A 15,970-nucleotide genomic window follows, 5' to 3' on the forward strand; every position below is an offset into this window, starting at 1 on the left:
GTACTGACCATGGGTACTGACCATGGGTGCTGACCGTGGGTGCTGACCATGAGTACTGACCATGGGTACTGACCATGGGTACTGACCGTGGGTACTGACCGTGGGTGCTGACCGTGGGTGCTGACCGTGGGTGCTGACTGTGGGTGCTGACCGTGGGTACTGACCGTGGGTGCTGACCGTGGGTGCTGACCGTGGGTGCTGACCGTGGGTGCTGACCGTGGGTGCTGACCATGGGTGCTGACCATGGGTAAGCAGTTGATGTGCTTTTCCCTGGGGAAGGCTATTTCTCCTGCTCTCAGCAGTTGCCTATGATTCTGTGGTCTAGGATTGAGGCCTAGTGAACTTCCCCCTTCTGTGTTAGCATGTCTGTTGGTGTTATCTTTGTTCAGGTCACGTTTAGGCAGTCATGTTTGGTGACACTTTATGTGTTAGCTTCTTGGATGTTTTTAGGAGACAGATTCTCATAGCAAAGTTTCTATTTCTCTGGCTCTTACAATCTTTCCACTCCTGAGTTGTGTTGTGGACAAGTATTAGTTCAGTACAACTCTGCATTTTGATCAGTTGTGTTTTGTTTTGTTTTGTTTTTTGTAATGGTGAGAGGTTTCTGATTGAGGAGTGCGGGTCACACTTCTGTCTGGCTCTAAGGGTAATTTTAGAATGTAGCTATGAAGGATTACGTTGGTTGTGGTTTCTCCTCCGAGGTCCATGACTTTACTAGTCCTGGGTAGGTGGCTACGTTTCCATTACCAGAAATGATGATTGGATGGGTTGGATAGGTCTTAAGTCTAACTCTAGAGCTGTTGGTTACTGCTAAGGCATGTGTGCCAGTATTGTACCCAGGAGGTTATCATGTCATGCTGCTCATTGTGGTTTGTACCTGGATGGCACCATTGGTTGCTTTCCTTGGGTAGACTGCATGGTGCTTTCTTGTACCATGAAAGCTAGTCTTCAGGGAGGTTTCATCTCTGCTCCAACTGGGTCCTGTGTCCAAAGTAGCTTCAGCAATCGGGGTTATCTTCCACTTCTGGGTAACAGCTGGAGCCTATATATGGTGTTGGGAGTCTTTTAGACAACCTTGACAAGTAACTCAAAAGAGGATTTCTTGTTGCTGGTGCTGGTATTTTGTTAGATAGCCTCTGGTTGGGATCGATATCAGCCCAGATGGGGAAATCTCATTTAAACTATGTAAGTAAGTGTATGAGCAGACATCCGTGCATTATATATTGAGTTGTTTAATGTTGTCTCTAAGGCCAGCAGTATATATCTAACTGGAATCCATTTCAGATATATGTAACTAAATTTCATTGATATGGAGAAACCCCTACATAGCGCCACCCCCCACCCCCAGCTTTTATTTTCATACATACTGTGTCAGTGTTTAATAAATTGTTAAATTGTGTGTGTGTGTTTCTATTTTAAAATTCCAAGAGAAGAAAAGGGACAAACATAGAGAGTTTATTACATCAACACTCCCCGTTTATGGGGAGCTCCATGATGGTGAGCATGCTAGCTGTGTGCCCTGCCACCAAGCTACACACCAGCCTATATAATATCCACGGAGTGCTTGCCATCTCTTCACCTCTCTATGGGTTTGTGTGACCCCCCCCCCCCCGGCATAATTCCCCACCTGACTCTTTTGTGCTTAACTGTCACACACAGTACACCAATACATGTTGTAGCTTGGCAGTCATTATTTCCTACAGTTGCTCTTAGCTCAGGTGGGAGGAGGAGGGAAAGGGACAGCTGTGCCCTGCCTCTGGTGGCCCTCAGGGTCACGCTCCCAGTGGCTCTCTGTGGATGTGCACTGCTGTGTGCTGACATTTGGGTCTAGACTGAAGCATGTTCTTTAGCATTTCTGGCCAGTTATTTTGCTAGTAGGGAATTCTCTCAGGTGTTGTTTTTCTAGAAATGTCTTATTTTGCCCCAGTTTTGAAAGTTTTGCTGGATGTAGGATTTCTGGTCATTTTTTTCTCTCTCCATGCTGAATTCCCCTTCTCTTTTTGGCCTCTGTTTTTTTTTGTTCATTTGTTTGTTTTTGTTTTTTGTTTCTTTTCTGATGAGAAGTTATATCTTTGTCTTAGAGTCCCTTTGTAAATATGGTTGTTTTTAAGATTTCACTTTTGTCTTTGACTTTGAGCCTTTTGACTGTGCTATGTCTGGGTGCACAAGTTCACTATTTCTATTTCTAAATCACATATGAGACAGGTTTCTCTGTGCAGCCCTGGCTATCCTGGTACTCACTATGTAGACCAGGCTAGCCTCAAACTCACAGAGGTCCACCTGCCTCTGCCTCCTGAGTGCTGGGATGAAAGGCGTGTGCGTCCTTGGACAGTTTTATTAGTATGCGTCACTTGTAAAGAGGAGCAGGTTTCATTATGGCATTGTCATGCGTGTATATCAAGTTCTTTGGTGGTGTTTAGTCCTCTCTTCCCCTTTCTTATTCCTGATAACCATCCTCTTTCCTCTCCCCTTACATTGTACCTGTGAGAGATAACATATGCTATTTGTCATGGTGAGGTTGGTTTGTTCCAGACTTACTACGGTGATCTCTAGTTTATCCATTTTCTTGCCATTACCCCACACCCCACAAAAGAAAACCTAGCATATTTTTTTCCTTTTTTGATGGCTGAATAAAACCACACTTTGTGTGTGTGTGTGTGTGTACTTTGTATTATACGTTGTTACTCCATCCAGGGACAGCTGGCTGTGAGCAGTGCAGTGGCAAGGCAGATGTGACAGCATCTCTTGCAAGCTGACTTTGACTAGAACCCAGAAGCAGTGAGGCTGGCTCTTAGGGTTACTCTAATTTTAATTTTTCAGAAGCTTTCCTACCAGTTTTCTTTGAATATATTTAATGCATTTTTTTCCTTTTCTCCCTCTGATCTTCTCTAATATTAGGCACATGTTGGAACTTAATGATGTTCCTTTGGTAATTTTTCTTCTTTAGTTTTTCTTATTCTGGGTTGTGTACCCTGCCCTGCTTCTTGCTTGCCGAGTCCCTCCGTCAGCGGGTACTGTTGGTGCTGCTGGAGGATTTTTTTTCATCTCAGATGTCTTTGAAGTTTTCGAGGCACAAATTGCTCCAATTGTGATCCAGTTGAAGTTGGGTTTCTTGGCAGTGTTGCCAGCTTGTAAGGCTTGCTTTTTGCTGTTAATAATCTGTCTGTCTGTCTATTTATCTATGTACAATTTCAAGACAGGGTTTCTTTGTGTAGCTCTGGCCGCCCTGGAACTTACTTTGTAGACCAGGCTGGCCTTGAACTCAGAACAACGTATCCTCTTGCCTCTGCCTCTAGAATGCTGGGATGAAAAGTGTGCCACTGCCTGTGTGGCAAAGTATAGGTATGTGCGTCTGAGTACAGATGCCTGTGGAGCCCAGAAGGGGTTAGGTGCTCTGCAGCTGGGGCCTCATACAGGTCAGCTGCCCGGCAGGCCTGCTGGGGACCAGATTCAGGGCTTCTGGAGGACGAGAAAGGATTAACGTTAACCGCTGAGCCTTCTCTCCGGCCTCCAGTAGAATCTTCTGCATTTAGACCAAGGAAAGTTGAGGCCATTGTTGCTCACTGGCTGCTGAGTGGACATAGAGTAGGGTTTTTGTCCTAAAAAGGACTTCCCTCTTCTGTGTGTTTGGTTGGTGTGTTTTTGTTTTGTTTTGTTTTTTCCCGAGACAGGGTTTCTCTGTATAGCCCTGGCTGTCTTGGAACTCACTTTGTAGACCAGACTGGCCTTGAACTCAGAAATCCACCTGCCTTTGCCACCCAGGTGCTGGGATTAAAGGCATGCACCACCACTGCCTGGCTGTTTGTTTTTTAAACTTAATGTTTTTATTGATTATTTGGAAATTTCATATAATGCACCCCAATCGCGTTCACTTCCCAGTCCTCCCAGGTCCACTCCACCCTGTGACCTCCCCCAAAACAAAAGGAGAAAAAAACATACCAAGTCCAACTTGTGCTGCCCATATACTCACTGGAGCATGGTCAAACTCCCAGTGGCCAGCCCCTTAAAGAGAACTGAGTGTGACCATCCTCTGCTCGCTCCCACCAGAAGCCATCAGTTGGGGAGAGCTACACTTCAGCCTCCTTATCACAATTTTAAAAGAGCTCTCTTCATATCTTCAATGACTTCTTGTTTAGACTGTTTCTTTGTTGGGGGAGTGGGGTGGGGCAGAAGAGAAGTCACAGAATTCTTACATGTCTCTTGTTTTCAACTGTGTCTGCAGTCATCAGTTTCAGTGCAGAAGAAGCCGGCTTGCCCCTTTGTAGTCAGTGGCAGCATTGATCATGGAATTCCACATGGTTTCTGGCTACAGCACAGGTCACAGACACCATCATGGCCCTTGGTGTTAGCTTGGGCCATGGACATCAACATGTCGTCCACATAGGCAGCAGGGCCGTGGATCCTAGCACGTCATTGGATGTCAGCATGGTCCCTTGGTGGTAGCACACACCACAGACATCCACACAGCCCTTGGCCGCAACATGGTCCATGAATGTTGATGTGGTCTCTGGTGGCAGTATATATCCAATCCAAAGTGATATGGCAGTCCATATCACTTTGCTCCCACTCCCTTCGGCACCTCCCTTGTGCACATGGCTCTGTTCTGCCATCTTTCCTTCCAGTTTTGTGAGTCTACTTTTTAAAAGCATCTTCCCATAGGACCTGCCCTTCTCTAGTTTTCTGGGGACACTGTGAACCTGCAGACTTCTCTGCCACTGCTTTGTCTCCTCTGGGAACTTCCATGGATCTCTCAGGCTCCTCAGAGCTGCTCTGTGGTCCCATGTCGGGTGCCAGATTTGGTCCCAGACTTGCTTCAGGTTTTTATCCTTGATAGTGTTCCTGGGTCTGGTTGTGCAGGCCCCACTCCTTCACACACACACACACACACACACACACACACACACACACACACACACACTCCAGTAGCGTATAGATGGAGTAGATGTTGAGGTGGACCAGCCTGGAACACTGGCTCTAGGCCCAGATGGCAGCTGAGTTGGTCAGTACACACTAGGGTCTTCCATTTTCCCGCGGTCTTGCTCAGATCTCCCCTGTGCCATAGGATGTGGGCACGGGGTGTAGGTTCTACGCAGCTGTTGCCAGCTGCGCAAACTAGCTTTTGCAGTGGTAAACTGTGGGGAATACTGTAGCCTCCCCTCCCCAGCCTGAAACCTGCTCGCTCAGGTTTCACTGTTTACATCGTGGTGGAGCTTGCCGATCAGTCGTTCTGCCATGCCCACTGCTGGAGCCTGCCGCTTTGCTGTTCCGGAGCCATACACGTGGTCACCCTGCTACTGGACCCCAAGATTATTTGGCGGGAATGGGCCCCTTCCCCTCCTTCATAACTTGTGTCAAAATAGTAAAATTGAGCCTTGATCAGAATCTGCTTTGACTTGGCTCCGTTCTTTCTTCCGTCCGTCTAGTTCTTTACTTTCAGCTCGAGCTGCCATCTCAGTCGTACTGTTCCTCGCGAGCCGCTGGCCGGCCCGCAACAGAAGACAGTCTACAATGTTTGCCGGCTGCTAAACCACCTGTAATAGTTCCTCAACACAGGGATCTGAGGGAGATGGAAACTGCTGTTGGAACAGTTCAGGAAGCAGACCCCAGGGTGAACGCCCCAGCTGCTCACTGTTCTTACAGAGTCTGCAGAGCTTGTTAAATAGATGCTTCCTGCTTGCTTGTCAGGTCTTTGATCAGTCTCTAGTGCCTTTGCTGATTTTGACTAGTCTACAACAGATCTGTCAGGAGGCAGTTTTCATTTTGATACCATTTTATGCTACCTAAAATGTAAGAACATGAATGGAGGGAAAGAATAGGCTAGTGGTTAGGGTGTTGCTTCACAGTGAAAATTCTGTTGTGGTTTTATATCTGCCTTTTACTTGACCTGCATATGCCCACTTGGACAAAGACATGCTTTTTATTGCAGTAGGCACTGTGATTTCAAGTAGAAATGATAGTAAATAAACACTATGAGTTAAAAGACATCATTTAAAATTTCCACTTTAGCCACTAGAGTCTTTCTGCCAGAGTCTTTCAGCCAGCCAGCCAGCCAGACAGACAGAAAGTAGATATAGGTAGATAGATAGTAAGTAGATAGATATGTAGGTGGATAGATAGATACATAGACCAGTCTGTTTTCTAAGTAAGAATCTTTTAGGAGTTAATGAACATGTTTTATTAACCTGTGCCAAACATTGAAACTTTTTGATAATTCATTGAGTAAAGTAGATCAATCTATACTAAAAACCCTGTGTAACCCAGGAAGCAGGGTCTAAACAACCTATTTTCTTAATTACTGTAGAAAGTTCATGCAATGGCCTGGCGGAACTTGTATCACAAGTAGGAACAGATCCTGAAAGTCTATTTGAAATTTGTCTAGTCCCTGTAGAGGTTTGTGTCACCTAGCAGCTGTTAGATGGTTGACTTAGTTATATCAGTAGGGGACAGGGTGACAGTACCAGGCCTTGTCCTCCTGGGACTCTGGTGCACTGACTGACTGTAAGAACCTTCTGGTTGGCTGGGTAGTTTCCTTGGCTTGCTCTGGAGAGGACTGAGAACCACCAAGGTGGTGTGGAGTTGTTTTCCTCCTGCCCTGCCTTACTGTGACACTCCATCCCTTTTTACTTTAAGAATAGAGGCGGCGGAAGGTGTGGCCACTTGCCCAGCACATTGTCTTGGTTTCAGTATTTCTACTAGTCACATTGTATTAGGATTTTACTCTTTGAAACGTGACAACAATGTTACCTTCCCTGTTCATATCAGGAATGCGCTACTCCCACTTGTAGATTGGTTTTTAAAAGACATTTGCTAAAATGTGATCCTATATCAGTCTGTTTCGGTTACCATATTCTTTACCCAAACACCAGTGGTAATTTTAACATGTGTGTTTTTTTAAAGGTATTTGAAGTGGTGGAGCGTGTAGAAGAGCTACGACGGAAGTGGCCAGTGGCATGGGGAAAGTTAGATGACGGCAGCATCGGTGTGGTGACGCCATACGCTGACCAGGTGTTTAGAATCCGAGCTGAGCTTCGGAAGAAGAGGCTCTCGGACGTGAATGTGGAAAGGGTGCTCAATGTCCAAGGTCAGTGTCCACTGGGATGAGTCACGCTGTTCAAATGCCTTAAGGCGTGTCCGCAGTGGATTTTTAATTCCTTTAAACAATAGGTCTTTAAGAAATCTAATACTAAGGAAAGAAGGAAATCTCATTACTTGTTTGAGCTGGTAGTGATACAAGTTCTTCAATATTAAATTACATGTTTATAATAAAGGTTCCAATACCCCAATTAGGTAGTATTAACCACCCAAGGAGCTGAAGGTTTTGCATCCTCCTAGGAGGAACAACAATATGAACTAACCAGCATCTCTAGACTAAACCACCAGTCAAAGAAAACACATGGTGGGACTCATGGCTCCAGCATATGTAGTCAGCCATCAATGGGAGGAGAGGCCCTTGGTCCTGTGAAGGCTCTAAGCCCCAGTGTAGGGGAATTCCTGGGCCAGGAAGCGGGAGTGGGTGGGCTGGGGAGCAGGGGGATCGGGGAGAGGATAGGGGATTTTCAGAGGGAAAACTAGAAAAGGGGGTAACATTTGAAATGTAAGTAAAGAAAATAAAAAAATAAAATAGAAAAAAAAGAGAAATTAAAACAAAAGATAGTATTAACAAATTGACTTTATCACCATAGTTATATAATCCCACAAATATCTATATGATACAGCCTTAACAACATATAAATAATACATGCTGCTGTATTGCGTTTGGGGACTAAATTGAAACATGTTATCTGTAGACGTCCTTAAGTGACTAGGTGTCTGCAAACTTGTTTTCACTGTTCATGAAATGAGTTGTTTTAAACTTTGTGCCTTTTAAATATTTGAAGCATGTTGTTATTATTTTATCTTTTTATTGATTCTTTGTGAGTTTCACATCATGTACCCTAGTCCCACTCATCTCTCCATCTCTTCATATCTGCCATTTGTCCTTGCAGTCTCCCCCCCAAAATAAAAAACACACGAATAAACAACAACAAAATAAAGCATAGAAAACATGTCAGCTGTAGTGTGTCACAGTGTGTCTCCCAGTCCACCCCTCTGTCCACGCCTTCACTTGCAGGTACTCTTTGCAGTGAGGCATTGGTCCGGTTCAAGATCTGTGGCCTATGCGACTCCATCATTGGGTCCTCACTGGGACTCCTTCCAGTTATCCTGTTGTTGCCCTGGGTCATTCAGATCCTGCAGCTTTGGAACAGCAGGACTGGCCCTTTCACTTTTCCCAATCACTCTTAGATGGTAGAGATTTTGGGGTGGGTCACCACAGAGTCCTGGGTCTGGAGGTGGTGGCAGAGCTGCTCACTATATTGGCCCTCTCTTATCCGCACCACCAGATAACTTCCCAGCACTGCTCTGGCTAGGGCTCATGTCCTTGGGACAGGCTCACCCACACCATGCCTCCAGAACCAGATGAAGCAGTGTTACAAGGTGAACACCAGAGAAAGTAGAGTTAGGTGCATTATGCAGCAGAGAGAGCAACCCAGTGTCTGGATCATGGGGAGCAAGAATTCCCTTCTGCCCCATCCCAGCCTCACTTCGCTGGGTGCTTCTGTAATGGACACAAATGCTCTGCTTGAAGAGAAGATGTAAATGTAAGAGCATGTAAGATGCTCTATTCTTTATCCACATGGTGGGAACAGGTGAAAATGTAGGGTTGGAGAAGAGAAAACTAGAGACCAAATATTTGGAGCCTTGTGGTACAATGAGGGGATGTTAGATTACTGTAAGAAACAAAAGTTACGAAGCCAGACTCCATAAAGCTTCTTTGTGAAGTCAACTGTGTCTGTTCTGTTTGGCAGAGGACTGAGTGGCCCTGCTTCAAGGAGAAGGCTTCTGTGTTGGATGGCCGCTGGCCTAGATAATCTCACAAATTGACTCCAACAATATGATTAGGAAAAACATCAAGCGAGGCATGGTGATACATCTCTGGGATGTGAGCATTCAGGAGGCCGAGGCAGGAGGATCCCAACACTGGGGGTTGAGGCCAGCCTGCATTGGCAGTTTAGTAAGACATTGTTGGCATGTTTTCAAAAGCAAAACAAAATCATAAAATAACCTCTTTTTATGTGTATGGTAAAATGTGCACAACAAAACTTACCCATTTTGAGCATTTTATGTGCAGTGTGGCCAGTAGAGGATCCTGTGGTGTAGTCTTCACCGCCATCTACCGCAAGAACTGTCCATCTTTCCAAAGGGAGACTCCGTGCCCATTAAATAATACCTGCATTCCCCCCCTGCCCTTGGCTAACTGTGGTCTGCTCTCCTTTCTCTCTGTGGGAGTTTCAGTACTCAATGCCTCTTGTAATTAGATTCAGGCAGTACAGTCTGAGTACCTCTTACCCAGAGTGCTTGGGGTTAGACACGTTGAGATCTCAGGGGTCCAGGTTAGGGCTTTTTTCCTCAACTTACACGTGACCTTTTGTGACTAGGTTTTGTTCACTGAATGAAGTGCCTCTGAGGGTCATTCACATAGTGGCATGTCTCAGCTGGGTCACTCGTGTGTAATCACACTGGAGTGTCTGTGCTCACTGGGTCACATTTCTTGGCATCATGATCAAGGCTTCTGTGAGCCTGGGTGCAGCGACCTCATGGAGACCTTGCTTGCAGTTTGGTGGGATTTGTCTGAAGTGGACTTGCTGGATCAGATGGTCACGGTGGTTCATTTGTGAGGAACTGCCAGAGTTTCAGAGCAGCCATGCACCCAGAGCTGCATATGGTTAAAGATGGAAGATTTACTGTATCAGTGATGGCAGAGTGGTGATCTGTCTTTCTTTCAATGTTTTTCTAGGAAAGCAGTTCAGAGTTCTGTTTCTTAGCACAGTGCGTACACGCCACACTTGCAAGCACAAGCAGACGCCAATTAAAAAGAAAGAGCAACTTCTGGAAGACTCCACCGAGGACTTAGATTATGGTTTTCTATCCAACTACAAACTTCTCAATACGGCCATCACCAGAGCACAGTCCTTGGTTGCTGTGGTGGGTGACCCTGTTGCTCTGTGCTCTATTGGAAGGTGTAGGTAAGTCTGTGTCGCTGAACTGAGAGAATCTAAATAGAAGTATGGAGTAATTTACATGTTTATGCATGTGTTTGTCTGTACCATCACACAGTGAATTAAAGTCTGGCTTACTGTTACCTGATGTCCAGTATTAGTGAGAGATCTGTTATTCAGGTCTGTTGATGGTACATGCATGCTTCATTTCAGTCGGCAAGCAGTCAGCAGTTAGACCTCAGTGTACTTAAGTCTGCGAGCAGTCAGGATGCCCCCGAGTGCGTCTGTACTCTGCGCTGTACTCTCTGCTCCGCACCCTTCCGATCTGGAGATGGTTAGTGAGCAAAACACACAGACATCGCTGTTGTCATGGTGGTTATACTCTACAGGGCAGGAAAGTTGACTGACGACAAACTGAATAAGACCACTGTAGAATTTGACTAAATAAATGAGAGTGGAGGGGGAGGGAGGGAGGGAAGAGGAACACTTAGGGGTAAGAGATGAGGTGAGGTGTTGACTAAAAAGGCTGCACTCAGAGGAGGCCTCCCCAGGAGGCTGACTTTGGAAGTGACAGGGTGAGCTCAGGGGTTACCTGTGGCTAATGTCTCTAGAAGAGGGCAGCTAGCGCCCGAGCCTGAGCCGGGCTCTTCCTGTGTCCTTCAGTCAAGCACGGACTAATGTAAATTGTCTACTGTCTGCTGCCTCTCCCCGTCCTGCTCCTCCCCTTGCTTAAAACTTAATTTATGGTTGCATTTATTTTAAAGGATTTCATGAATGTATATAATATATTCTAGTAATTCTCAGTTCCAAGTTGTGATAAGTTTGTAGTCATTTTCTTTTAAGGTTTCTGCTTGTTTGGTTTGAGACAGGGTCTCTATGTAGCTCTGACTGTCCTAGAACTTTCTATGTAGACCAGACTGGCTTTGAACTCTAAGAGATCCTCCTGCCTCTGCCTCCCAAGGGTTGGGATTAAAGGCAGGTACTTCTTTCTGATGCTAGGATTACTCTTGACTCTATTTTATTTTACAATTAATTTTATTTTGTATTGTGTGTGTGTATATATATTTGTGTGTGGGCATGTGCACATGAGGGCAGGTTTCTAGACTTACAGGTGGTTATGAACCTCTAGGAGAGCAGCAGGTGTCCCTGAGCACTGAGCTGTGGCTCCAGCCTCTCCTCTGTGTGGTTCTAAGGCAGGTCTCTCCATCTGGAGCTCACAGCTGACTGTTCTGGCTGGCTAAGGACCTTGTCCCTACCCAGCTCCTCCTCTGTCCTCTTGTCCCCACTCCTCAGGCCTGGGCCCCCACACTGGCTCCTTCTGTGCAGCCCCATGTTCATAGCATCCTCTACAAGGGAAAGCTGGTAACTATAGAGGCTGTGCTTAGCTTAGGGAAAGAGCTTTTCCTTTACAAAAATAAAAATGAAATAAAGCTCGTAGGTTTCATAGCTCAGCTAGGAGCAGTTCTGCGGTCACATGGTATCAGTCTCAAGTCGGAAAACCGTTGCCGGTTGTTTATAATCACAATGACAAAATCTGGGGAAAGGCATGCATTCCAGGGTACAGAACTCTGCGCACGTGCGTGTGAGAGAGAGATGCATGTGGGTATTAATACCACACAGCCTGTATCTGGATGTCTGCAGGCAACTTTGTGTAGTTGAGCCTCTCCCTCCACCTCATTTTGGCACAGCAGCACTTTCGTCTGCTGGAGCACCTCACCAACCAGGACTAAGTGTATTAGTGGGTCTTCTAACTTCGCTCCTGTCCGGAGAATTTTGTTTTAGTTGCTCAACTGTCTCTCCAAAGTATGTTGGTTAAAGTGTTAGAATGCTGTGGGTTTTGCCATTTGTGTTTATGTTTATGATTAGAAAGACATGGATGCAAACGGCTCTGTGCTGTTAGGGAGGTGCCTGTGCACAGTGGAGGAGTGCTGGGAGCTCTCCTTAGCAGCCTGAGTGTTGGGGAGGTGACTGGGCACAGTGGAGTGTGTAGACACGTTGCTGGGAGCTCTCCTTAGCAGCCTGAGTGTTGCTGAAGAAGTTGTTACCTTTTCTGAAGACAGACCACTGCGAACAGCTGAGGATTAGCAATTTTAGTCTTTTTCTGACTCTACGAAGATAGGTGAAGAATTCCTCCTGTGGCCTGCTGTTGAGTTGGGCAGGGCTAATTTTTAGCTTGAGGCTGGGTCCACCGATGGCTTATTTTCAACTGCATCTTGGATATACAAAGGACTGCAGTTAATTCATGTGCTAAGCAGAGTGCTTGCTGGGGAGTAGTAAACTCTTGAGGGAGGGAGAGATTGCACAATGCGAGTGGTGATTGCCTCTGTCATTTGGATAGTTTAAATCATGGTTCCAGCTCACGGGTTGATAGTGATAAAATCAATAATAACAACTTCACCAACCAACCAGTACAGTTAACAGTACAGGCTGTGTCCAGGAAGGGATGTGACGCCGGGTCCCATCAGAATGATGGGTGAATTCTTAGAATTTGGCTTCTTTGCACCTCCCAGCTTGTATGCTGTTTATTAGAGAGTGATGTGGCATTCTCAGGTGTCACCGGGGTTTCCAGGAGTGATTCCTGGGTATTACACCAGCTTAATCTTGTTCTTTTTGTTATTGTTTTGAACAGAATATGCCTATTAGTCTGAAAAATATATAATGAACTTCTTCCTCCTCTGCTAGCAAATATTAGTGCAGCAGCTGTTCCTGACGACCGTCCGTGCCGGATGCTGCCTGTGTGCTGTGCACACATTGCCCCGTTTAGTCAGACCAACGACCGTCCAGCGTGGCTGTTTATTTTCATTTTAAACAGAGAGCCTGACGCAGTGAAATTTAAGTAAAACTGCTGAAGGCCTTATGTGGTTCACAAGCAGTTGTCGGAGTGACTTCAAAACTAAGGCCTTTCTCATGAAAGAATGGCTGCATGACAAACTGTGGCGAGGCTGGGGAGTGAGAAGTGGCAGGAGCAGGTGGCACAGTGATGTCGTTGTTCCACATCACAGACTTGGGGAAATTCTTCCTTAGAATGGATTTCTTCATTAGCGCATGTCATTAACTTGGTGAATGTAAACATTTAATGCATGTGTAGAATATGACCCAAACATGATAGTATGTTCCAAGGACAGTGAAGGAATACTTACTTTGTGTGTGTTGTGTATGTATGTATGTACATATACATGAAAACAAAACTAATACAAAATCAGGACAAATTTACTTGGACTCGTGCTTTTTAGTTATTACAAGCAGTGTTCAGCTAGAGAAACGGTCAGGAAAGTGCTTGCCTCTGAAGCACAAGGGAGGCAGGGGGAAGCACGGGGGAGGACCTGTTTAATTTTCCTGTTACACTTACAGCACATCCTCCCCCATCTCCCCAGAAATCTTTGTGTGGGGCAGCCTAGCTTGACTTCAGGACGGTGAGAAACCTACCTTCTCTATAAAATCAAAAATCAAACCAAAGCAAGGTTGACTCCTGAAGCTGACCTCTGGCTTCTCTCTACATGCACAGGCTCAACCACACACAGGCACTCACTCACTCACATACACAAAATGAAAAGTAGCGCCATGTTTTCTGAAATATGTGAAATTCCGTTACAGTGTATGGACATAAGTGGCTTTCTAACTAGCATTACTTTAAAACAGTGGTCAGCGTAGTAAGAGATTGCCATTTTAGGGAGCATCCAAGGATGGGAGGCCTTTGAGCACAGTTGTCAATTCTCATCCCCATGAACACGCTTGAAGTTCTCATGCCATCTTCCACTTTCTGTTAGAAAGTCCTCACATGCCTGAGTGAGTGGCTGTCTCGGGGGCTCACTGGGCACCTGGTGCCAGTTTGGCGATCTGAGCTTCATCCTCATCCTTATGGAGGAAGGAGAGAACTGACCTCACAGGTCATCCTCTGACCTCCATTCACACATTATGGCACACATGCACATGTGTGTGCATGTACACATACAAATTTGCACACACTCAGAAACACACAGTCAGAAGTGTAATACACTTGTAAGAGCTTTTATGGAGAAGACAACCTAATTTCTTTTCAGCTTTAAAACTAAAACTTTTGGGATAGGCAAGATGGCTCAGCAGGTAAAGGCCTTTGCCACATAAACCTAGAAGGGGGAACCATTGTCCTCTGGCTTCCACATACGTGTCATAGAATGTGCTCCTCTGAAACAAACAAAACAACAACAACAACCCCAGACTGGTTTTGTAAGAAATAGTGCATGCTTACCTAGGCTGTATGAGACCCTGGGTGCCTCTCCAGCACCCTTCTCTCTATGTTTTTCTCTGAAAGCTTAGAAGAAATTTCATGAGGACTGTAATAAGGAATGTTAGTAATGCTGTCTCCTCCACGCTGTACATGAGGAAGCCAGCACAAGGAGAGACATGACAGATGTCTCTGCACTGCAGCAATGGTCCCAGCCTCAGCCGTTTGCCCTGCAGTACATGCATGCTCTCTCTCTCTCTGAAAGCTAGATTCTTTTTTGTGGTTGACTTGTTTTGCCTACTTTTCAAACTATATTTTACATAATTTATTTAGCTCTTATCACTTAGTTGATGATATAAGTTGTGTTTATGACAAGAATTTCTAAGAGAAAAATATATGAGTAGCTGGTTATTTTTCAGAATTCTCATGCAGATTACTTTCTTCATGACTCCATTTTATATTCTGATTTGGCTTTATTAATCTAGCATATCCAGGTTTGTGTGTGTGTGTGTGTATGCACACGTGTGTGTGCACATGTGTATGCATGTTTGTGGAAGTCTATGAGAAAATACCTTCCTCACTTTCCACCTTATTATTTATGTGTCAATATGTATGTGCCATTTGTATGTGGAGCCTATGGAGGCAAGAAGCCAGGTCCCGGGAGCTGGAGTTGAAAGCCCTTGTGCCATCTGATGTGGGTGTTAGAAGCTAAGGTTGGGTCAAGTGCTCTTCCACCCATCCCACCTTATGTTTTTGAGATGGGTGTCTCTCATTGAACCTGGGGCTCACCAGCTCCACAGACCCTCATGGGTTACAGGCTACACCCCAGCCTTTACTGTATGGGTATTGTAGTTCAGAACTCAAGTCTTCATGCTATGCAGCAAGCATTTTACCAACTGAGTCCTCTCTTTAGCCCCATACAAGGTTCCTTCTAATCTGTAGCTCATAGTAATATGCATATACATTTTAATTCTCTTTGTATGTAGTATATAGATACAGTCCATTTGTTATTTACTGATGAGTTCTGAGAAAGGCAGTTTTGGGTGCTGTCACCATCAAAGCAAATACCAGGAAGGACAGCCATGATACTGTTTGGCAGAAATCATCACTTTATGTATGCAGTGTTATATGACTAATTGTTACGCAGAGTGTCACTGTTTGTAGATGTGTATATGTGCATGTATCATTACAAGTATATATACATGTATGCATATATGTGTGTAAGACTAGAAGTACAGATTTTCTATAACTTGAGCTACTCTCAGTTTTGAAAACCTCATTACATGGTTCATAAATGCATGGTTCTGTATTAGTGTTGTTGAGGCAAAGTTTCTTATGGTCTTGTTGTATATAGTATGCTCCTAGGCTATCTACACTTTTGTCATTGAGAAAGATTCTATCTACACTGTACTTAGATAAATATTAGCCTTAAAGATTTGAGGTAGGATGAAGTGGAAACTTAAAGGGTTCTTTGGAGAGTCAGTTGTGTTGGATGGTGTTTTGTTGGGGCAAACGTGTGAAGGAATGTTGTCCTAAAGTGGTGAAAGACTTAGGTAGAAGGAACATTTTACTGAAGCAGACACAGGTGAAAGGATGTTCTGTTAGAGTATGCATCTGAAAGGACACATGATGAAGGAGTTTTTGTTAATAACATGTATGTATAGGTCTGTCTTACATTGTGTAGTTGAGCTGCATTTGTCTGGATTCCATTAGAGAGAAGCACACCAAA

At 45.0% G+C, this 15,970-nt stretch overlaps 1 protein-coding gene across 4 annotated transcripts in view; it reads left to right on the forward strand.

The window, feature by feature from the left end:
• Helz (helicase with zinc finger) overlaps nucleotides 1-15,970 on the forward strand; it is a 139,875-nt gene that overhangs the window by 92,363 nt on the left and 31,542 nt on the right. For all 4 annotated transcript variants that reach the window (XM_021176881.2, XM_021176882.2, XM_029483195.1 and 1 more), the window contains 2 exons: nucleotides 6,898-7,081; nucleotides 9,836-10,064. In XM_021176881.2, the coding sequence (XP_021032540.1) occupies nucleotides 6,898-7,081; nucleotides 9,836-10,064 (413 nt within the window). The remainder of the gene's footprint in view (nucleotides 1-6,897; nucleotides 7,082-9,835; nucleotides 10,065-15,970) is intronic.

Source organism: Mus caroli, chromosome 11, assembly GCF_900094665.2.
Source record: "Mus caroli chromosome 11, CAROLI_EIJ_v1.1, whole genome shotgun sequence".
Lineage (NCBI taxonomy): Eukaryota > Metazoa > Chordata > Mammalia > Rodentia > Muridae > Mus > Mus caroli.